Source organism: Nematocida homosporus, assembly GCF_024244095.1.
Source record: "Nematocida homosporus strain JUm1504 chromosome Unknown 4454, whole genome shotgun sequence".
Classification (NCBI taxonomy): domain Eukaryota; kingdom Fungi; phylum Microsporidia; genus Nematocida; species Nematocida homosporus.
In genome coordinates this window covers 73229-95162 of record NW_026250687.1, presented here as the reverse complement: position 1 = coordinate 95162, position 21934 = coordinate 73229, and the positions used below count along the sequence as shown (strand labels likewise).

Here is a 21934-nt window from a genome sequence, read left to right as displayed (position 1 = left end):
ATCCAACTCAACACCAACTTTAATCTAACTCAATACCAACACCAATCCAATCCAACCCAACCCAACCCAACTCAACCTAACTCAATACTTATCTCTTTTACCATTACGGTTATTATTCGAACTAATCCCTACCCCACCCCACATCAATACTAACCCAATACACTAGCCACTATAAACCCACCAGCCTCTTTTTTTCCATGGATAACTTACTTGGCCAAGGCCCGTGTATGGTTTGTGAAGAGTATTTAGAGAAGATTATCACAGACCCACCACGGCGTAACCGTAATTCTCTTTTAGATGGTTTAACTGTTCTTCCGACCGTAATATCGAGTCTTATACAAAACATTCCCATGCCCTGGGAGTCCAGCAAGAAGATGCTTTGTTACTACAGCACAGATGGTATCATTTGTAGTCTTAAAGGCAAACATTCCGAAGATGAGGTCAATTATCTCTGCCACTGGGCCTCTTCAGTCATAGCACTGGAAATGAACATTGACATTCCACCCCACCCCAAAAAGTGGTCTATTCCTGAGTATCTATCACTCCAAGCCCAGCTAAACCTGCCCAAAAAGACACCTGTTCGCTCAAACTCCACTAACTCTACCAATCACACTAACCACACCAGCTCTACCAACCACACTAACGCAACAACAACCTCAAAACCAACCCAATCTATCACCAACGACCTTATTCCTAATCCCCGTCGAGTTCTTCTTAGAGAGTCTATTTCGTTTCTACCTAAAGAAAAGCCTCCTAAGAAGGTCAAATCAGTCCCATCCCCATACTCCGATTGGAAACTGCTTATGAATACCGCTAGTTCCACTACTTCGGCCCCTACCAAGCAACCCGCTTCACTCAAAAAGGACTTTTGCTCAACCATGGAGTGGACCAAGCTAGCCCGTCTGGTCGTCATTCTTGGCCGCCGCGTGCTTAGTTATGTCTTAGAAGAGCGCAAAATCAAGTATTGTGACATCAAAAAGAACAAACAACCATCTCCCAAAAGAAAGATAAGCACTAAAGAAAAGAAAAAGAGTCGAATGGGTCAATCTTATCATGTTCTCCGAGAAATACTCACTTTATTAGACCGAATAGTCGCACTCTTTGAAGACCACCAGGCCCATACCATTTCCAAGACAGATCTTATGCAAGGCCTGTTCCAAGAGTTCTCATCAGTCGGTACTACAACAGGCATCTACCGCTATAAATATTCAGTCGTCAAGCAGATTGCACAGACTAATCGGATCACCAAAATCCTCAGCCAATCCCAGAAGTACGGAACAATGCTCTGGTGTGAGGTCTGGCGAGTTTGGGTCTTCTTCTTACAAGGTCTAGCACCGGTTCTTTCTAGCCGACTAGCAGCTTACGTCGAAAGAAGGCGAACAGGCAGAACAAAACGCCTCAAACCTATTACCAAGCAAAGAAAAGACTCGAACACCGATATCGAAACCAAAGCCCAGCTTATTCGTGAATGCCGAGCTTTACTACATGACATCACTCCGAAAGAAGAACGAAAAGTCAAGCTAGCATTCAGCCAAGCCTGGAAAAGATGGAAGGCCGATAACATATTCGAAGAGCACCAGCCCAAGCTCAACCCGAGTTTAGCCAAGCTAGTCAATGTGTATATCGAAGAAAAGAGTGTTCTTTGGATCAACGAAACCTTACAAGGATGGAAGCATATTCTCAGTGGGAAAGCTACCGATAAGAAACAAGTCAAGAAAGTCCAAGGTCGGATGCTTCGACTAATCATGAAAATACACCGGTCTCTTAACCTAGCCGACGCTCTACACTTCCTTCACTCGTCCGCACCGCCAAAACCACCCCAACTCAACCCTCTACAAGCCCATCTCTTCTCTTTAGCTCTTCCATCCAATGCAATACCCACCCGACTCTCACTGGACTCTTACTCCCCCAATGACCTAGAACATTTTGCCCTCAACGCCATTGAAGAGCTTAGATCTCAATACACTATCAGACAACAGCTCACGGCCAAAGACAAAGCAGAACTTAGTTACTTAGACCAATGCAAAACCAACCTCACCGACCTTCTTCAGCACATCCGAGCCACTCTAGAGAAGAAGAAGACCTTTTCGGCCTTCGAAATTGAGTTTCTTGACAGTAACATCATTTATTCCTCCACAATCAAGGAAAAGATTGTAGATCGGTTTCTTGAGCTTATGCTATGGCACTTTGCCAAGAAGAACAACTTGTTTGGCAGCCATCTTTTTCCGATCGACAGTGAACCTCTTCCCGTTTCCTATCTATCTATCGGTGACAAAATCAAAACTCATCTCACGCATTGGGCAACAACCAACACAGAGCCCCTTCACTTTATCGCCATTGATTACTCTCCACTCCTTGCTGAAATTGAATTTAGCTTTCTGTTGCCATTTCTTGAACCAATTCTGGCACCGGAACTCTTTCACTACATTAGCCGCCGACTAGCAGCCACTGTCACCTACAAGGACATGTCTTATGTTCAAAAAAGCGGACTCTTCCCAGGTCTTGAGTTTCATTCTTTCCTTCTGCAATACTACCTCTTGTTTGTTGATGCCCAGTTGATTCAGACCTCACTGACTCAATTCAACCAGACCAACATCATGTTACATGCCAATTCACGTCTTACCAGCCAGACCAGTCCCATCAAAGGATATATTAGGTGTGGCACCATAGCCTATGCAATCTATACTTCCTCCAACCATCCTCTAGATTCATCACCAGCAACCCCCACCCAGAGCCCAATACTAACCCAGTACCAGCAAACGCCTCGAGCCGCGCCCATCAATACTCTCCTCGATCTTGTTTCTAGATCGCAAGTACCAATCCCTACTATTCATTCCGCCATTCTAACACAAATATTAGCTCGAATCACGCAATCACTTTCACCTTCGTCACCCCAACCACAAACCCTAACACAACCACAAGCCCTAACACAAACCCCAACACAACTACCTACGCAACAACCAACTTCTTATTTGCTATCTCAATTAACACCGCTATCCCGTCAAACCCAGCCTTTCATCCTAACTAACATACCCCTCCACAACCATCCAATATCCCTACCACTTGGACACCTCTCCATTATCCTCAACCCAGCCAAAGTCTCACTACAAACCCCACCCGAAGCCATTACACCTTTCAAACTCGCTATTGCCAAAATTCGCCAAGATGCACTCGGATCAGCCTTTTCCACCATAGTCCGGCGATGGAACTCTCTTCTGCTCCGCACAGTCCTCTTTTATCGAGAAGCACTCTCTGACCAGTTCATAGCCGCCATAATAGTAGCCGAAAAGGCCGTTCGCGACAAAATCATGCAAGGTGTTAACTCCCGCCAAAAGAAAAGGTACCCCTCCTTCCTGTTCTATGCCGAAAAGGAGGTTGGCGGTCTCAACTTAATCTCAGCCAAAGCCCTTATTCGCGCCTGTCCCTCCTGGGCAGACGAAATCGCACATTCAGAAGCTGCCTACACCAAAATAGAATCTTATCTTGAAAGCCAAAAGCAAGACTCCGATCAGCCCAGCATTCACAATGCCATCAAACACCTTGCCGCCCAAGGCATTCCAATCCACAGCACCGGAATCCCTCGCCTTTCCCTCTTTCTCAAAAGAACTCCTGAACTTGCTCTTGAGCAAGGCTGGCGCCCGCGACTTTACATTCGCTATGGAGTAAAGCGATGGACATCTGAAAACCACGACGGAAGATGGGTGTTCTGGGATGCCTATAAACAACAACTTACCCTACCTAAAGCCCAAAATCTCCAGCGCCATTCACTATTTGCTGCCGCAATCCAAAGATGGACCTCCCAAACCCCAACTGAACCAGCAGCCCTACCCACCAAAACAGATCTCTCCCAGGGCACACCTCTTATTGGTATAATGCACTCCATAGAGCACAAAACACATAGCCGAGCCCAACTAGGTGAACTCGCACGACTACCCAACCGAATGTTTGTTTTCTGGTGGAGTCCAGTAATCAATCGCAGCCACGTCAATATTGGTCAGCCCGTCCATGTGGAAAATACTGGCATCTATATCTCAGGCAAGCTCTCCTCTCTCCGAGTTAGCTACACAAAACTATTCAGCGATAATCTCTGGCCGCGCATGCATGCCGAAGCCATTAGCTTAGTGTTTGCTGCCTTAGATAGAAATGCCCTTGCGCTTAACATATCCTATCTTCATACAAATGATTCAGGCAACTATTCTCCTGAACACTACGCCCTAGCCAGTCTCTCCCAATCAATCAGCGACCCACCCCGATACTTAGCCGCCACATCCCCTTCGCTTTTAGTACGGCTGAACACCGAAGCCGCTGCGCTACCAGCCTGGGTTATTGTTCGACTGCGTTGGGGCAACATTGACTCTCCAGCACTCGAAGAAGAGGCCGAGTCCTGGGCCAGCGAAATGATCACCATAGCCGACAACTTTGCTCCTATCCATAGCAAGATAGGCGTGGTAGTTCTTCTCGATATTTCTCAAGCAGAATGCTGTGTTCTTCCCACCCATCCAACCATTGCACCGGCAGCAACCATAATCAAACACTCATTACTTTCCTCTCTACCTTTTGCCAATACTTTCCGTGTCTTCCAACGACGCATTCGCTCCCTCGCTGGCTTCAATCCCTCTCTATTCGAAACCCAAACAACTGCCACCGAGCCCAGCCATCTTTTTAAAGAGCCCAATTCTATCTATATGGTTTTAAGCCCCCAAGCCATTCATTCCCTTAATCTAACCACCGGTGCTTATTTATCTATTCCCATCACTAAAGGCGAGAAGATAGTCCGAATCTTTGACCATCTCTTCAGGGCGCTTCCTTGTATTTCAGCCAGCCAGCATATCTTTGCTGAAGATAAACTTTACTCCCTTCTTGTCAACTCAGGCCGAGTTCTTACAGTATCCCGTTCACTTCTTAGCTTTCCTCTAACCCAGCCACTTCCTTACAGCCAACTCTATACACACTGGCCCGGCCTGTCGCCCTATACTGCTTTCTGCCGCCTAGCCCTTATTCTCAGGCATTCTTTAGAAGTTAACCCAGCCTCTCTCGTTTATCTCACCCAAACCCAGTCGGATCGCCACTGGATTGCCATTGAAAACCAGCTAATCACCGATCTATTCCTAGCCGCCACCAAAAGAATGCATATACTCGGTGAAGCTCTTCTTGAAGAAGAGACCGCCCAGGATACACTCAAAGCCCTAGTATTCGCGCAAGACCGAACCCAATTCCGGCTAGTCTCCCCAACTGTTCAAAAGCACGCCTGGACCTCTATCATCAATTGGCGTGACCGCTACGCACTTGGAGTACCTTTCTTCCCACCTACCTCCACTTCTTCCACTTCCACTTCCACATCTACATCTACTCCGCCCACTTCCACTTCCACACCTACATCTACTCCACCCACCGCAACTATACCACTCGACTTCTTCTCGACCTTACTGGCGGCCGCCGACCCTTTAGTACCCATTCTAGCTCTAATAACCCAGTCAACTCCGACCGTTCTATCCAATCATTATGATCTACTAATTGTTCCTTCTCAAAGCTTTGCTTCTAAGCACTTTACTCTAACCACCAGCGATATAAGCCACTACTCCATTAAAGCTATCCTCCAAACCACTACTCCTTTCTCCAACGACCTTACTTTTACTTATAGTGGTGTTTCTCTTCCTTCATCTATTCTCCTTATCCAATTCAACCTTACCACCGGCGAACATACCACAACCATCTGCACGGTCAAGAACACCCATCATTCCATCTTTGAACTCATTCCCCAAACACCTACCACAATCCAAGTCCAGCCATCCCCAGCCAATTACCTAACCACACACCCCTGGAACCAAAACCTCCATTCATTCACCACTCCACCTATTCTCCTCCCACAAAAGCCCCAACCCTTCTATGCCGAAGAATTCCGCCCCCACCACTTTCACTCCTAATCCATCTCAACACCAATCCAATACCAAACACCCATCTCAATACCAACCCAATACCAATCCCACTAAACACCATCTCAATGCCAACCCCACTAAACACCAACTATATCTAACCACTACACAATTGTCTTTTATTAGCTATTTCATGTAAACACTACTACTACTATTACCACCACTCAATACCACTAAACACTAACGCAATACCAACCCAAATAAACCCCAATTTAATCTTTCTTCTTATCCTTATCTTTATCCTGCTCCTTATCTCCCTCTACCTTTTTCTTCTGAGCGGCATTCGCACCAGTCGCATTCTCATCCCGACTAAATAAGACATCCAAGAACAAGATACCAATAATCACATACTTCAAACCCGGCCAGGCATTAGCCCAAATAGTCATCAAACCAACTAATGGAAAACTAGCATACACATAGTTCTTGATATCATCTCTAACCAGATAGTACCGTCCAGCAGCCGTATACAAAAACATATCATCTGTGCTATTATTATCTCCCTTAGTTGTAATACGCAAAGCCTCAGGCCCACGAATACCATAGTGCTTATCAATAATCCGATGCACCACTGGAATCTCGTTCTTCTTCAACTGGAAGACACAAATATCACCTGCTCGTTCAGTCTTCTTCCAATTAGCCAGGAGAAGAATATCTCCACGATGAAAGCCCGGATACATACTTTCACTTAAAACTACTACTACTGGACTATCCGTATTACATAACACTCCTATCCCTTTCCATAACATATAAGCACTACATATTAGATACGATGCATTTACTAATTGTAATAACAAAGTCCGGATTTTCACTGTATTGTAGTATTCAAGGTCGGTGGGTGAGAAGATAAGCGAAGCGAAAGGCAAATGTCCTAGAAGAGTTCCGAGTTTCATTAACAAATAAATTATTTTGGTCATCTAATTTGTATGTTTCCTAGCGATAGAACTACATCTCCTTGTTTATCTAAGTCCAATAGTGATTTACCTCTTTCTGGGAAGTCTGATGACCCCATTAGCTGTTATCTTGCCCGTTCAAAAACAAGCGAAGAAATAGGGTTATCGTTATCTGATCAAAAAAGAAATGGTAAGTTCGATCACTCTCGAGTTAGTCGCGGATTTAGTTCGGTTGATTTGAATGGTAATGATCGGGTTGGTAGTAATAAGGGTAGTTGTTTGAGTAAAGAACTAGGTAGTGGTGGTAAGTCGAGTGTGGGGTCAGTAGTTTCATTGGGAAGTTTGGGTCATCTTAATGAAGTTGCCGGGATAATTACAAATCCAATCCAGGCCCAATCTAGACCAGAGGATGAGGATGAAAAACTAATTAACAAGATCTTTGATAAGACTAATCAAAAACTAATTAACAAAAAGAATGTAGGTAGTACTCGGCCGGCGAATAGTAAGTCTAAACAGAAGAGTAGTCAGGGTGGACCAAGTAGTTCTCCTTCTCACTTAAGTTTGCCCCATATAACTGTCCTGCCTAGTACTCGTTCTGGCCCACTAAACAGTTCTAAGCGGTCCAACTCTAGTCCGCCGTCTAATCCCATGTCTAGCTCGTCTCCTGCTTCTACCAAAGCACCGACAGTTCACTCCAAACCAACCCAACCCAAAGTGCTAACTAGTAATTCAAAACAATCCACCACTTCAGGCCAGATAACTTCTAGTTCCATGGTTAAACCCCGATCGAAAGCCAAAGCCAAATCTTCTACTACTCAACCAAACCTAGCCACTTCGCGACCAAGTCAGCAACACCAATCAGAGTCGGCCACTCTCTCGGTCACGCCTTCAACCTCAAGTAGTCTAGAGACAGTCCTTACTAGGTATGTTCAGGCCAACTATATTCTGCAGAAGAAGAAGTTCGTCTTTCTCCAGGTGGTAACTATTGAGCCAGTTTTAGCTAAGACTCAGTTCAAGCAGTGTATCTATAAACGCCTTCTCAAATCAGAAACGGGGCTGTATACCTGGGTGAACCGACACACTTTGGTTTTTGCCGTGCAAAGATCTGTCCTTGAATCATTACTGCCACGTCTTCTGGCGTTTGGCTCAGTAGAAATCAAGCCCAATCCCCTCTTACAAACCAAGTATACTCCCGCCCAAATGCTCAACTTAATCAAAACAACGGCTCGTAGTGATGCTGCGTTCTGGAAAGAAACTCCGTCTTTTATTGGCAAACTGGCCCAAGATATAACCCAGACTACTTCTCTTCTCTCTTTCTATCAGTGTATAGACATTGAAGAGTCCGACTATGAAGGTCTAGGACCAATTACTACGGCCTTACTAGAAGCATATCGATCAGCCCAAGCCCTCAACCAACCAGTCCCTAAACCTACTACCCCCAGCTAATATTGAATTAGCTCTAGACTGTACCTAAACCCACACTAATCCAATTTAATTTACTGATTTGATCTTTTTCCTAATATGGTAAATAAAGAGTAGCTACATCTCCGAACCGACCTGGTTTTTTCCCATCATGAACAAGCACCTTTGGACTTGTCTATTTATTATCTTTATCCATCTTATACCAACTACACTTGCCAATTCACATGCAAAGGTTCCCACCTACGTTGCCACCGGCCGCATGCCATCCCAACCTATTCCATTGGGCCAAATCACAGACAACTACGGCAATGTCATTGATGACTGCAATCCCTCCACCCTACCTCAACCCGTCCCCACTCAACCCACTCTACCTCAACCTATCCCCACACAGTCCACTCCATCGCAACCTATACCAACCCACTTCATCCCTCACCCTCACCCCCACCCTCACACTAACAACTACCTCGATCCGGAATACTTTAATGAGCCCCACTATTCCCTTAGTCCCAGGACTACCAATCCCACCCATAGACACATTATCGTCCCAACTTACCACACCAAACACTCCCTCTGGTCCTTTACCTTCTACATCAGCACTGTTATAGCCGCCGGCATCTACTCGATCACTACTAGTCCCAATCTTGAATCCCTTTTATTTACCATATTCATCTTCTTCCTTATTTTCATAATTACACTTGGCATCTATGCCAAAACCCAACCTGCTTTCAAATTCCGCTTCATCTTCACTACTATCTTTTGTTTCTGGAACATAGCCTATGCCATTCTCTACTACTTCTCCCTTAACCCAATTCATCAACTAGTCCCCCTTCTTTTCACCCTTTTCATCGTTTTCTGCTCCTCAACCACCTTTTTGATCTCACTTCTCACCCATCACTCTCTAGTCAAACACTTCACCCTCCACCAATTACTCAGAATCAAAAGAATTCTTCTACTTATCTTTATTATCTTTTCTATCCTCTTTCTTTGCACAAAGTACACAGCCCATATCTATGAACACCCCCATCTATACACACATATCATTCTTTTACTTAAAAGATCTACCTTAGCCGTTGCTTTTGGCTTTTATCTTTTTTACTATCATCTTGAACATAACTATGCCTTGCGCGAATCAAAACCTTTATACAATCTTTACATTATACTCTTCCTAATTGCTTTAGCCTTGCTCTAATCCAGCCAAACACATACCAGACAGGTCTTAAATTCGCCTATTTTTTTTGCCCTATGATTACGCTAACAAGTACCGAATTGAACTATCTTATTTACCGCTATCTACTAGAAGAAGGATATGAACATACAGCATATACTTTTGGCCGAGAAAGTATGATTGAAGATATTCCTGATATTCCACCCATTCCACACGATGCTATCAAGCAGTACATAACTAAAGGAGTTGAAATGGAGTATATTGAAAAACACACGGATAATCAGAATAGAATTAGAAAGTGTGTAGCGCATTACAGTATATTTACGCCGCATAAATGTGTTGAGCAAGTTATAGAGATAGAGCCGACTTTTCTCCAATCTCAAAAGGGAGATATCAGTCTGTGTGCTTGGGCAGCTAATGGTGAGCTAATTACTGGCAGTCAGAACTGTACTTTAAGACACTGGTCAATGACGCAGGTTCTAAGAGAATGGGAGATTGGTCAGAATGAAGGCAGTTCGCATGGTATTACTGGGCTAGCGATTGAGTCTAATTCGGTCTTTGGACGACTGCCTGTAGATACAACAATTGTTGGGGCTGCGTATACTGGAGCTATTTTAGTGGCTAAAGGCGACCGAGAATGGCGTAGTGCGACTGCTCATAAGGGTCCTGTGGTGGCCATTTCACTTAAGGATGAAGAGCTTCTCACTGGGGGATGGGATGGTACGTGTAAGCGCTGGGATATTGATGAAGATACTTTAGTTGAGCGGCAGAAGTGGTTGTTGCATAAAGGTCCTATTATGGACATTCTTTCCTTAGATAGTGGGTTTGTAACTTGTGGTGTAGATAAGACTATTTGCTGTGTAGATAGAACCAATACAGTTACGCGGCTAAATGGACATACGGAAGAGGTCAATGCCATTCGCTGGGCGGGGAATACCATTGTTTCGTGTTCTGATGATAAAACGCTTAAGCTTTGGCGGTACGGCGTGTCTACTCCATTAGGAACTCTATCCGGACATAGTAAAGAGGTTTATACGATTGATTGTTTTGACACCACTGTTGCTTCTGGGTCTTTTGATTCAACGGCTCGTTTATGGGACCTAGAAAGACAAGAGCCATTAGCTATTCTAGATAAGCATACTAAACCTATTTATTCTGTTGCATTCTCACCTGAAGGTGATTTACTGGCTACAGGCGGTCTAGATGCGGTCCTTAGACTTTGGGATGTTCGTTCTAATGAAATAGCCAAGGAGTTCCATGTTGATGCTGGTATTTATCAAGTCTCATTTAGTACTAAAACCGGCCAACTAGCTATCTGTAGTTCAGACCCCCGCCCGATCATTCTAGATATAAGAAAATAAAGACCTATTAAGATTCTATCACTTCCTCCCAATACCAACTCAATAACCAACTCAATACCAACCCAGCAGCAACTCAGCACCAACTCATTACCAACTCACTATTTAACTAGTCTACATGAGACCTCTCAGCACCCAATGAGAGACTTGAATAAATCACTACTTTATTATGACATAAGCTACAGAGATAGTGAACTTATCCTGCTTGAAGGATCAGAGATAAGCCATTAAACAGAAGTGAAGCAATAGTCTTAAGATAGTCATAAATTGGGTTAGTATTTGATAAGGAGGGTTATTATCCATCCTATGGGCATACCATTAATCATTAACAACTTATTAGTCTAATTCCAACTTAACGTACTGTAACGTAACTCAATCTAACTTTACTCCACCCCAAGTAAACACTAACTAAACACCAACTCAATTCAGCACTAACTAAATACCAACTCAACCCCATACTAACTAAATACTAACTCAACTCAAGACCGGCAACTAGTAAATCTTTTATGGCAATACGAAAGAGAGCGCTTAACACGAGAGCTAATAGTAAGAAAATACCCGATATAAAAGACAATTCTGTTGAGGATTCTGAAAGCCAACCTCAGAATGAAGATCTGACTTCAGAACATAATGAGACATTCGATGACGTAATAAGTGAAGAAGAAGATTTAGAAGCTAGTCAATCTGATATTTCAGAACAAGAGAACGACTCTTATGCGGCTGATGAGGTCACTTCTGATGCCGGTGCACAACCTCCTACTACTAAAACCAAACGAGCTGCTGCCAAAACCACCAAAACCACTAAGACTACTAAAACCACTAAAGCCGCGCCTAAAACAACCAGAAAGAGGGGGGTTGTATCCTCCTCTGAACTAGATGATCAGGAATCACGAGTACTAGCTCTTCTTAAAAGCAAGAATAAGCCTATGAGTGTGAATGATGTTGCTTTCTATTTCCAAGAAAAAGGATCAGCTATCGCATCTAGTAGTATTCGTGTTCTTTTGCATGATTTAGCATCTAAAGGTCTAATCTGTGAAAAGACTTTTGGGGCCATTAGATTCTACTCTCCTAAACACACGCCAGAAGACAATGATCTGACCGGAATAGATGTAATTGAAGATGAGATTCTTCAACTTAAAGAGGAACTAAATGGCCAAAAAGCACAACTTAAACAACTTCAAGATACACTCAAACAACTGGAAAACATACCATCAGACTATCAATTAGAACAAGAGATTCCTTTACTAGTACAAGAACTAGCTACTAAAACCGCCCAATGTGAGCAATTCTCCCAATCCGTAGGAACCATCGATCCAGACTATCTCAAGAAGCTGCAAGTCGAGCATCAGAAACTCCTAGCCGAACGAAAGAAGCGCAAAGCCCTCTTTACCAACATGCTTAACAGTGTTTCTGAAAGTGCCGAAATCAGCAGGCAAGATTTACTTGAAGCTGCCGGAATAGACGAAACGCCATAACCCACTACCAACTCAATATCTGCTTATCTATTTAAAAACACATCCCATCTCATCCCAACCCATCTCAAATAAATAAGATATTAAGATTAAGATATGATAACCCAACTTAACTTAACTTAACCAAATAAAAACAAAAGATAAGATATGGATTCAGGCCGTTTATTGAAAGCACACATTCATTTGAACCACTAATACTACCAACTTAACCCAAACCCACCACAATACTAACTCAATCCTAACTCAATCCTAACTCAATACTAACGTAATAAGCAATCAAAGAGTGAATTTTGGGTCGAATTTAGTTTGTAAGGCCTTCTCCAGTCGTACTAACACGTCCTTATCATAGATAGCATCTTCTTTTTCAATATCAAAAACAACTGGTAAAGGTTTACTGATTTTAGCAGCTAATTGTTTTTGATTAAGAGATAACTTCTCACGTGCCATACGTACAGCTTTCCCAAAGCCACGCGGGAACTTTTTAACCACTAAGGTATCGGTCGCTTCGTTATACATAACAGAAGAGGAGACTCCGGGAATATTTTTAGGTTTTGGAATTGTCGGTTGAGTTTTCTTCAAAACAACTACTTTGGTATCAAATGAGGAGGCATGGCCACCTCGGTCTTCAGGCTTCTTCTTAATACGGGGCATACCTCTTAAATTTTGGCAAAACTAAATAGCTGTTTCAGGCTTTGGGAAACGACTCAATTGTTAAAATCAGAACGCGCTAATGGTATAATGGTAGAACGCAACCCTTCCAAGGTTAAGACCCGGGTTCGATTCCCGGTTAGCGCACTCTTTTTGCAATTTCTTTCTTTGCTACCCATGACCGATTCCGATCTATTTCTGAAATTACAAACTGAATCTGTCCATGATATTTATGAAGGACTTTGTCGGGTGGAAGAACAAACGGATAGTGAAAGTATTCTGGGTTTAGGCCGAGTATTAGCCCAAAACTTGTTACTTGAAACAAAAACTCGGAAGTACGCTATCTATGCCATGGTTGAGATATTGAGAATAGCCGCGCCACGTAATCCTTTTGAAGAAAAAGAGATAGAAACACTCTTCCGCCATCTTGTTACTAGAGGAGCACGTGAAGTTGAAGGTCGACGGGCTTTAGAAATTGTAGGTAGTTATCGGATGGCAGCTTTACTTGAACAATCAAAACTAGTTAACGGACTGGCCGAGTTGGCCTTAGATAATTTAGGAAAGAAGTGGGCCATCGAAATGATCGACTCAATTCTAGAGGAGAAGGAAGAAGATTTAGGCCGTGATGTTAAGATGCGGATTGTTAAGAAAGTATCTGAAGGTTGTGTGGTTTTGGAACGGTCTATTGAAAAGCATCCTTTATTGTTTATGCAGCCGATTGAGGAGTACATTGTTGCCAGTAAGAAACGAGTTAGTTTAGTAAGGAAGTTCAATAGTATAAGTAAGGAAGTGGTTACTAGAGAAGTGGCGGAAAAGTGTGTGGCGGACTTAATGAGTAAGAAAGAGTTTATTCAGTTTGTTGGGAGTACTTCGGTCCGGCGGGAGATCTTACAGGTGGTAGAAGGTCTGTCTGAAGATAGATCGGGATGGGTACGGTGTGCAGTAGTTGGCATTCTTTTTGGGAAGGCTCGGGATTCGTTCTATACGGCGGCAGTAGCTGCTGAGATTAAAGAAGCGGCGGTTGCTATTTGGATGCGGCGGTTGCACGATCCAACGGCTGTAGTACGGGCTAGTACTATCAAAGGCACTAAGATTGAGGATATTCTTGGCGTATCTGAGGCTTGGAAGCGGTTGTTAGAACGAGTACGAGATACTGATCGGAGTGTGCGTGAGGCTGCTTTACAGTTAGTACTGGCGAAAGAGAAGGAAGAGTGGCAAGTAAGGAGGGAAAGTGAATGGAATGATCGGTCTACTTGTTTTATATGTCGTGATGGTGAAGTACGGGGTCAAGAAGAAGTCTTTGTTCCTTTACTTCTTTCGGTCTTTATTGATGATCACTTGGAACAGGTTGAGTTATTAAAACGGTTTGTGCAACAATGGCGGGAAGTAGTTGGGAGTGAAAATATTGAATGTATAGGACAGTGGGTGTTTTTAGAGATACTAGTTCGGGTGCAGAGAGATGTAGAATCGGTTGATCACTTAACTGGTTGTGCATCTGCTATTAGTATTTTAGAGTTGCCTTTACCCGAGTTAGTGACTGTCTGTCAATCGCATATGGGTAATGCTGCTATTCTGAAGAAGGTTTTGGCTCCGGAACAGATGGACTTATCTAGTATGTACTTAACTGAAGCAGTTCCTGGTACTCTTTTGATTATGCTGGCGGAAACGTATCCTAAGGGAAGTATTTCTACTGAGCTTATGGACTTGGTGAAGACTAAACTATCTGGTCTATCTGAGGATAACTTTTATCGGGCGGCCCGGATGGTGAGTGTTTCTGAGTACAATAATGGCGATGGCTGGACTCCGGAAATAAGTGAATCGGGCCGGGGTCGGGAGTATAGCGAGATAAAGCGTATGGCTCTTTCGGATGGGAATGAGTTTTCTTTAGACCTATCACGGATTACTGACCACTCGATCTCGGATGTATGTCAGACCAGTACTGATGTTCAGGAACAGGAGAGAAAGTTAGGGGAGTATTCAAAGCGGATGTTGATTTCGGTGCAAATGGATTTGTTTGAGTGTTGTGTTCGATCGGCGTTGCTAGAGAAGGTGGCAGTTACTTACTTGTTGAGTGGTACGTATGCAGATTATGAATACTTTGACCGCTCGGTCTTTTTTAGGCAGCGATTGACTATTGGTGTGCGCTCCCATCCGGATCCAGAGATTAGGCGTTTGTTTTCTCTTATTTCTATCTTAGTAAGTCGACGGCCAGTAGTTGTGTTTACTGAGAGTTTGTTATTGGAAACACTATCTTTACTTTGTTGGTTCTTTATTGAGTACAACCGAGTACGAGCGGTTGAAATAATTACGGCTCTTTTTCTGGGCAATACTTCACTGGCCCAGGAATTCTTCTCGCTCTTTGTTAATCTGAAACGGTTCAAAATAGAAGATGCGGCGAAACTACAAGAGATGTATGTCTTATCGGAAGAGGTGTATGCGGTGCTAGATAAGGAGGCAAGTAAAATTGGTATTAATCCGGCCCAGTACTCTAATGAGCTGCCTGATGGTCTATACGATCGATTGAAGATGCGTGGTGGTTGGGCAACCACTTTGCTTCTTTTGGATGATAATCAGTTTAGTGCTAATATTTTGACTCGATTTAAGCAGAAGCTTGATAAATAAACCTGTTAGTATTATTGTATTGAGTTGAGTTAGGTTGAGTTGAGTTAGGATGAGTTGAGTTGAGTTAGGTTGGGTTGGGTGTGGTTGATTGTGACAGTTTATGGATTTGTCTTATTGGTGCTTAGATGAAATGCTCTACCTAGATCTGCCTTTATTCTATTCTAGTCTTGTTTGCTTATTGCTCTGCTGGTTGCTGTTTTGGTTACTCGGCGCATTATTGTTGGCCATTGTATTATATGGTCTTTTGCCTAGTGCGGTTGGTGACTCTTGGGTAGGCAGTGCTAGTTTGAAGGTATCTGCAAGTTGACAGATCCAAACCTTCCCAAAACCTTCAAATAGGTCTTTTATGTGCTTAACAACAAACCATTGAAGCTTGCTGTACTCGACACTCTTTGCCCGCTTATTCTCGGCCGCCTGTAAACGCTTCCATACTTCTGGGGACACTATTTGAATGGGATTTCGCCTATAGATGTTCGTTATTGTTGCGTGAAGGTCCATATCAATTTGCTTAATATTATTATACCAGCTGCCGTTGTCCATTAAAGAATGGCCATAGATAGTTAAATGGAAAGATCGTTCATAATAAAGAGTATAAAGCAATACGTTATATACGCAGTTCGCGTTGGTAATAGCTCCTGGGATTCTGTTTTGGTACTTTGTGCTTGGCTGGATATTCGACTTCAGCCAACAACTCTTATCCTCTCCAAAGTATTTGGCCCAACAGTAGTCTTTAAGAGGTTGCTTTGCCATGCTAAAGTAGCGAAGAATCTCCATGTTGTTTGATATGGTACTTACCAAATTAACAAGCCATTTCTCTTGTTGCGGGCTGTTTTTGTCATCTAGCAGAGAGAATATCCAGATCATTTGCGTCTGGGAAATCTCTTTTCCTGCTATCTCACTCAAATAAGCCCGTAACTCGTTAACAAACGAATAAAACATGCGGTAGAACGTCCTATCTTCCATTAACAAGAAAAAGAGGATCTTTGGGTTATTGAATAGCAAATCAACGTTGTCTTGGCATTCTTTCCTTAGCGACTTGGTGTCTCTTAATTTCTTGCGAATCATGTTTGCACTGCTGATAAGATGCTTTTGGATATCTTGCTCGGTGTAGAGAGATATAAGAGCTATCTCTGTTAAGCCTAAATCCCCTACAATCTCCTCGGATGAGCTTAAGTTGATGTCGGCAGCCTTAACACCTTTCCATGGAGCGATAATATGCTCTGGAGATAAAAACGGATGACTTGCTGATGTAATAAACAGCGGTACAATCCTATCAGGATCAGTTATTGGACTGGCAATCATATAGCTTTTATCCTTGCTGGCTTTAGAACTGCCCTGCATGGTTGTACTATTATCCATAACAGCCCCATTAATCGCCGCATTTTTGGCAACTTTACGCCTAACCATATTCTCTTCATTCCCATTATTCTCAGTATCGGATGCGACACTATCAGAAATTACAATGGCATCACCGGCAATGGCGTTAGTACCAGTAACAGCACCAATAGACTCCGTATAGTTACCCACGGCTTTGTTGGCCGTATCGTCTTGAAGACGGCTGGCATATTTAATAACACTAACCACATTAATATCAGTGTCACTTAGCTCCATAACATCTTCATCTAATTGACTGTTATTGCCATCCTCATTCTGTTTGTCAGAGGCACTGCTAATATCCTCGTACATATCGCTATGGGGTATATAACCAGGCTGGCAATTATTGTTTTCCCAATCGTTCGAGTTACGCAAACCATCATGTTCTTCCAATGAATCCATGATACAATTAACATACATCCAATGACACTTTAAAATTAAACCCAAGAAAACATTCTTAATGCGCATATCTAGTTTTTTGTTTTTTACTCCCAAATAGTAATTTTTATAACTAGATCTAAATTGATTTTATTAAACTAATCAAAACAAAAACTTTTTGATCGTTTTATATCTCAATAGAATACTAACCCAATAATATCCCAATAATAATCAAAGACATCTCAGTATGGTTGTGGCTATAACCCATGTGGATTAAAATTAAGAGACCAAAGCTTTTGTTAATATATGAATCTAATCTCGTCTAGACTGCTTTTCTCGATAAATCTTGCTTAAGCAGTCCCCTTAGCACATTAGTCATTAAGGGGAAGTCTTTATTGGCTGGTGGTAATAATGTTGCTCTGAAGCTGTACAGACTGATGAAGCACGTGTCCCGAACTAGCCGACTATGAAAACAAATACATTATTCTGACCAATCCAATACTAACCCAATCCAATACCAATACTAACCACATCAAGTCTTGAACTCCAGCCAAACTAACCCAATACCAACCCGATACTATCTCAATTATTCAGCACTAATAGCAAAAACTCACTTGAATAGAGCAAAGTTCAGCTAAACATGTGTATAGTCAATATTAGCCTAAGCCAACTCAAACCAGTCCAAACTAACTCAAACCCGCCTAAACCAATCCGATCTAACGCAATCTTACTATCTAAACACCTACTAAAACTTACCTCAGTTCAACCAACTAAATAAACAGTTGCTAAGGTAGTTGGTATTTGGACTATTGTCATGGCGATACAATGAAACTAGGTTTCAGGATGGTGTTTTAAAAAGGGAAGTTGCCCAAAATACATGGGTGGAAAGGTCAGCTACATCAATAAGGCACATTCCGAACAAAAGATCTTCTCCTTGGACATAGGCCGTAAAGACTTACAGAAAATCCCAGAAGAAGTCTTTTCCTCATCAGCACTAAACTGGCTTATCGTATCTAATAACAAGATTAGAGAAGTTCCCAATGAAATCCGGCACATGACCAACCTTACTCGGCTGGCCCTTAATGATAATTGGATTGAACGGGTTTCAGAAGAAATGGGGGAAATCACAAACCTTACCTGGGTTGATTTAACAAGGAACAGATTACAAGATCTGCCCGACTCGTTAGCCAACTTAAAAAACATCGCCGGTTTAGGTCTCAGTGAAAACCGCTTTGAAAAGATCCCTAATTGTGTCTTTGGCATGAAGTCACTTTGTAAGTTCGGCTTCTTTAGCAACAAGCTTCGGGCCGTACCCCCTGAAATTGCTCTCCTCCAAAATCTAACCAAGATTGATCTAAGCAATAATGATATTGTCACTATCCCCAAAGACATTTGCCGCCTTTCCAAACTTGTCTGGCTCAATCTCAGTAATAATAAGATCGCTAGTTTACCCGAAGAAATGGGTCGGCTCTACCACCTACAAGAACTAGGACTGGGTAATAATGCCCTCAAAAGACTCCCAAATCTTGGTGCCCTTAAAAAGCTTACCATTCTCCCAGTATATCGCAACCAACTAGAAGAACTAGGCGATTGGGTCTGTAAGCTAGAAAAGGTCGAAAAACTCGACTTCAGCAACAATCAGCTCAAAACAATTCCCCAGGGTATCTTTGCTCTCAAAAACCTCAAGTATATCAACGTCAAAAACAACTTTTTAGAAGAAATTGATATCAAAGGTGCCGAATCGGGTAAATCCCTAATTGAAGTGATTGATGTCAGTGAAAACCGACTCAAACACATTCCTTATAAGTTCTTTACTTCCTTCCCAGCCTTAGCCACCCTCCGAGCAGGCGGGAATCCCTATGAAGAAGAAAAAGCCATCTCCCCCTTGAAATGCCCCAGTTTACATCAACTGTGTGCTCTCTATATGCCCCCAACCGCCTTCCTACACCGAACTACTTCCACTGAGGCCAGTAGGGGTGAATGGTGTGATGTTTGCAAAAGATGGTTCATTTACGAACCACGCACCGTCCTTAAGAAACAGAGTTCATTAGATGGTCGGAGGATAATTGTAAAAAAGGTGCTCTGCTCCTTTATTTGTCAGCAGTACAGCAGCTAATGCCCGAATAAATAGATAAGTTAGTATGTGGTTACGTTTATTGATGTTAGCTGTCCAGCCATGTTAATGCGTTTGATCAAATACTAACCCAATGTGTTAGATTGTGTTGTGTTGTGTTAGATGACGTAATATGGACTACTTATGATTTAGATGCTTTAGCAGTATTGAGTTGTTTGAATAATTCATTCATCTTATGTAGAACATCTTTTACTTGTGGATCAACTTCCTTTTCTTGGCCAGTTAGTTGCTGTAACTCTTCCTTTCCGAAACAGAAGGACATATCATCAATATGAACTATCATTGATCGTCTTCTCTTTCTCTTCTCCTCTTCTTCAGCCTTTCTAAGCCTCTCCTCTTTCTCCTTCTCTAATCTCTCCTTTTCTAATCTCTCCCTTTCTAATCTCTCCTTTTCTAATCTCTTTTCCTCTTCTATCTGCTTTTGTTTGATTGCATTGAAGTAGTCATTTAAAGGCTTATCTTGTAATTCCTTTTCCTTTTCCAGAAATTCAGTTATTTTGGTTTGATAAGCAAGATAAAGAGAGTGTAAACATTCTTTTCTTTTGGTCATTAGCCGTAGAAATAGGTCATCTAAGGCGAACTGTTCCATTCTAATAAAAGAAATAACAATTTTAAATGAACTTCAGATTGAATTGAATTGAGTTGGGTTTAGTTTTAGATTATGTTTTATAAATGCTAAGTTGATATCAAGTTGGGTTAGTATTGAGTTAGTATTGAGTTAGTATTGAATTGGGATTTAAGTTGAGTTAGTATTAGGTTAGTATTAGGTTAGTATTGGGATTTAAATTGAGCTATAGGTTGAGTTGGGTTGGGTTGATATTGGATTAGGATTGTGATTAGATTGAGTTAGATTATGTTATTATTGGATTAGGTTCAATTTATTGGGTTATGTTGGGATTAGGATTGGGTTGGGTTCAATTTAGTGACTAGAAGGGTAGTGGTGGGTTATAATTAAGCTGAACCTGGTTGAATGGGCGTTTATTTACTAGTGAATGAGTTGGTAGAGGCCGTAGAGGGAGAGATAGGAAATGTATCCGGATAGTGCGGTGGTCAGAAGAATGGAGAAGATAGCAAGTAAAATGGTGCCACTTGGTTTAGGAGATATAGTTCGAGACTTCTTTAGCATGAAGAGGAAGCCAATGATGTAGAAGTAGAGAGCGAATTTGGCTAGAGCTAATGAGGCGAATTGGAAGATAGATATATGGTGAGAGATAGTAATGGAGATAGATAAAAAATAGACTAGGGAGGCGGCTAAGACTGAGGAAGATATGGTGACACCGAGATTAAGAGCAAAGAGAAGATACAGTTTGTGGGCGGAGGAAGAACTACTGGTTGGTGAGGCGGTATTGGAAGTAGTGGTAGTCGAGCTAGGAGGTAGAGAGTAGCCAAAGACCCAAGAAGAAAAGAAGCTAACAACACCGACACTAACCCAAAAGAACAAGACACTAAGACTGAGGAAGGAGTAGGAAAAAAGAGTGAGCCGAGAAGTCTTATAAGAAGCAAATAGATCGAATAAGCGCCAATTAACCAACACACAGGTGGAAATACTACCGAGTAGAAACCCAGAGGCACAAATAAGGTGTTTGCGACAGAAATGGACAAAGCAGATGAGCACATCTAAACCATCGGGATTGGCAGTCAAATAGATTTCTTTACTAGCACTCTTATGATAGACCTCTTTGATAAACCCATCAAAAGAGGCAATGCGTGAGCCAAATAAAGATCGTAGGGATTTAGAGAGGTAGGGAAAGGAGTCGTGTGAGGAGGTGGGGAAGAGAATGGAGAAGATGGTTTTACGATCTTGTTTGCTAACATTGGTGCTTTGGGCAATATCTTCTATTTCGGCTAATAATTTGTTGTATTGCCGATAGTGCTCGAGAATCTTATGGTTCATTTCTCGTTGCTCCTCGGTGAGGTTCTCAATGGAGAACGAGTGAAAATCAGAACTACTTGGGAAGAACAAACCGGAGTTATTAGTCGGGGAATCATCCAGCATGCTGATGTAAGCATTGATTACTTTGCTGTGTTGTTTGAGGTTATTTTTGCATTCAATGATCTCTTTGATAAGACTGATTTTTCTTTGGAGCAAGTCAGCGACTTTGTGAGATATTAAATCTTGAAGAGCTTTAGGATCACTAGAAGAAGTGAGCGAAGCTATGTGAATAGCGCTATTGTTAAGCCGGTTTCCTCTTTTGGAAAACTTTCTTTCAAGATAGGAAAGATCCTTAATGTATCTAGTAAGTTCTTTCTGATACTCTTTGGCTAGTGTACCGGAAGACTTCTTTGCTAAGGAAAGAAGCGACCTTTCATTGCGCATGAATGTATGGGTTGTTTTCAGAAGTGATTGCGTATATGAGTCCATAGAAAAGGGGCCAACGGTTAATTTATGCAATCACTCCGTATCTAAAAATAGAAACCCAAAACACCAATAATCACTTAGTCTAGCGTCGTTACACAACCACTACTCCTTCCTCACACTAAATCGTTTATTCATTGTCCGATCGCATTAGTATTAGGTTGGTATTGGGTTGGTAAGGT

At 42.2% G+C, this 21934-nt stretch overlaps 12 protein-coding genes across 12 annotated transcripts; 7 read left to right on the top strand and 5 right to left on the bottom strand.

The window, feature by feature from the left end:
* Window positions 1–197: 197 nt before the first annotated feature.
* Window positions 198–5924, top strand: NEHOM01_0374 (pre-mRNA-processing factor 8; the record flags this gene model as incomplete). Its single annotated transcript, XM_051489252.1, has 1 exon — window positions 198–5924. The coding sequence occupies one exon, from the start codon at window positions 198–200 to the stop codon at window positions 5922–5924; it is 5727 nt and encodes a 1908-aa protein (XP_051345212.1).
* Window positions 5925–6145: 221 nt separating this feature from the next.
* On the bottom strand, window positions 6146–6823 carry NEHOM01_0373 (signal peptidase I; the record flags this gene model as incomplete). Its single annotated transcript, XM_051489251.1, has 1 exon — window positions 6146–6823. The coding sequence occupies one exon, from the start codon at window positions 6821–6823 to the stop codon at window positions 6146–6148; it is 678 nt and encodes a 225-aa protein (XP_051345211.1).
* Window positions 6824–6856: 33 nt separating this feature from the next.
* Window positions 6857–8269, top strand: NEHOM01_0372 (uncharacterized protein; the record flags this gene model as incomplete). Its single annotated transcript, XM_051489250.1, has 1 exon — window positions 6857–8269. The coding sequence occupies one exon, from the start codon at window positions 6857–6859 to the stop codon at window positions 8267–8269; it is 1413 nt and encodes a 470-aa protein (XP_051345210.1).
* A 127-nt stretch (window positions 8270–8396) lies between these two features.
* Window positions 8397–9434, top strand: NEHOM01_0371 (uncharacterized protein; the record flags this gene model as incomplete). Its single annotated transcript, XM_051489249.1, has 1 exon — window positions 8397–9434. One exon carries the CDS (start codon window positions 8397–8399, stop codon window positions 9432–9434), a length of 1038 nt encoding a protein of 345 aa, XP_051345209.1.
* A 53-nt stretch (window positions 9435–9487) lies between these two features.
* Window positions 9488–10771, top strand: NEHOM01_0370 (transducin (beta)-like 1; the record flags this gene model as incomplete). Its single annotated transcript, XM_051489248.1, has 1 exon — window positions 9488–10771. The coding sequence occupies one exon, from the start codon at window positions 9488–9490 to the stop codon at window positions 10769–10771; it is 1284 nt and encodes a 427-aa protein (XP_051345208.1).
* A 503-nt stretch (window positions 10772–11274) lies between these two features.
* Window positions 11275–12243, top strand: NEHOM01_0369 (26S proteasome regulatory subunit, ATPase 3, interacting protein; the record flags this gene model as incomplete). The annotated part of the gene is made up of 1 exon (XM_051489247.1): window positions 11275–12243. One exon carries the CDS (start codon window positions 11275–11277, stop codon window positions 12241–12243), a length of 969 nt encoding a protein of 322 aa, XP_051345207.1.
* Window positions 12244–12516: 273 nt separating this feature from the next.
* Window positions 12517–12891, bottom strand: NEHOM01_0368 (putative transcription factor; the record flags this gene model as incomplete). The annotated part of the gene is made up of 1 exon (XM_051489246.1): window positions 12517–12891. The coding sequence occupies one exon, from the start codon at window positions 12889–12891 to the stop codon at window positions 12517–12519; it is 375 nt and encodes a 124-aa protein (XP_051345206.1).
* An 87-nt stretch (window positions 12892–12978) lies between these two features.
* Window positions 12979–15510, top strand: NEHOM01_0367 (uncharacterized protein; the record flags this gene model as incomplete). Its single annotated transcript, XM_051489245.1, has 1 exon — window positions 12979–15510. The coding sequence occupies one exon, from the start codon at window positions 12979–12981 to the stop codon at window positions 15508–15510; it is 2532 nt and encodes an 843-aa protein (XP_051345205.1).
* A 156-nt stretch (window positions 15511–15666) lies between these two features.
* Window positions 15667–17352, bottom strand: NEHOM01_0366 (uncharacterized protein; the record flags this gene model as incomplete). Its single annotated transcript, XM_051489244.1, has 1 exon — window positions 15667–17352. The coding sequence occupies one exon, from the start codon at window positions 17350–17352 to the stop codon at window positions 15667–15669; it is 1686 nt and encodes a 561-aa protein (XP_051345204.1).
* Window positions 17353–18139: 787 nt separating this feature from the next.
* Window positions 18140–19378, top strand: NEHOM01_0365 (uncharacterized protein; the record flags this gene model as incomplete). The annotated part of the gene is made up of 1 exon (XM_051489243.1): window positions 18140–19378. One exon carries the CDS (start codon window positions 18140–18142, stop codon window positions 19376–19378), a length of 1239 nt encoding a protein of 412 aa, XP_051345203.1.
* Window positions 19379–19517: 139 nt separating this feature from the next.
* NEHOM01_0364 (uncharacterized protein) lies at window positions 19518–19985 on the bottom strand (the record flags this gene model as incomplete). The annotated part of the gene is made up of 1 exon (XM_051489242.1): window positions 19518–19985. The coding sequence occupies one exon, from the start codon at window positions 19983–19985 to the stop codon at window positions 19518–19520; it is 468 nt and encodes a 155-aa protein (XP_051345202.1).
* A 396-nt stretch (window positions 19986–20381) lies between these two features.
* Window positions 20382–21758, bottom strand: NEHOM01_0363 (uncharacterized protein; the record flags this gene model as incomplete). Its single annotated transcript, XM_051489241.1, has 1 exon — window positions 20382–21758. One exon carries the CDS (start codon window positions 21756–21758, stop codon window positions 20382–20384), a length of 1377 nt encoding a protein of 458 aa, XP_051345201.1.
* Between the last annotated feature and the right edge of the window lie 176 nt (window positions 21759–21934).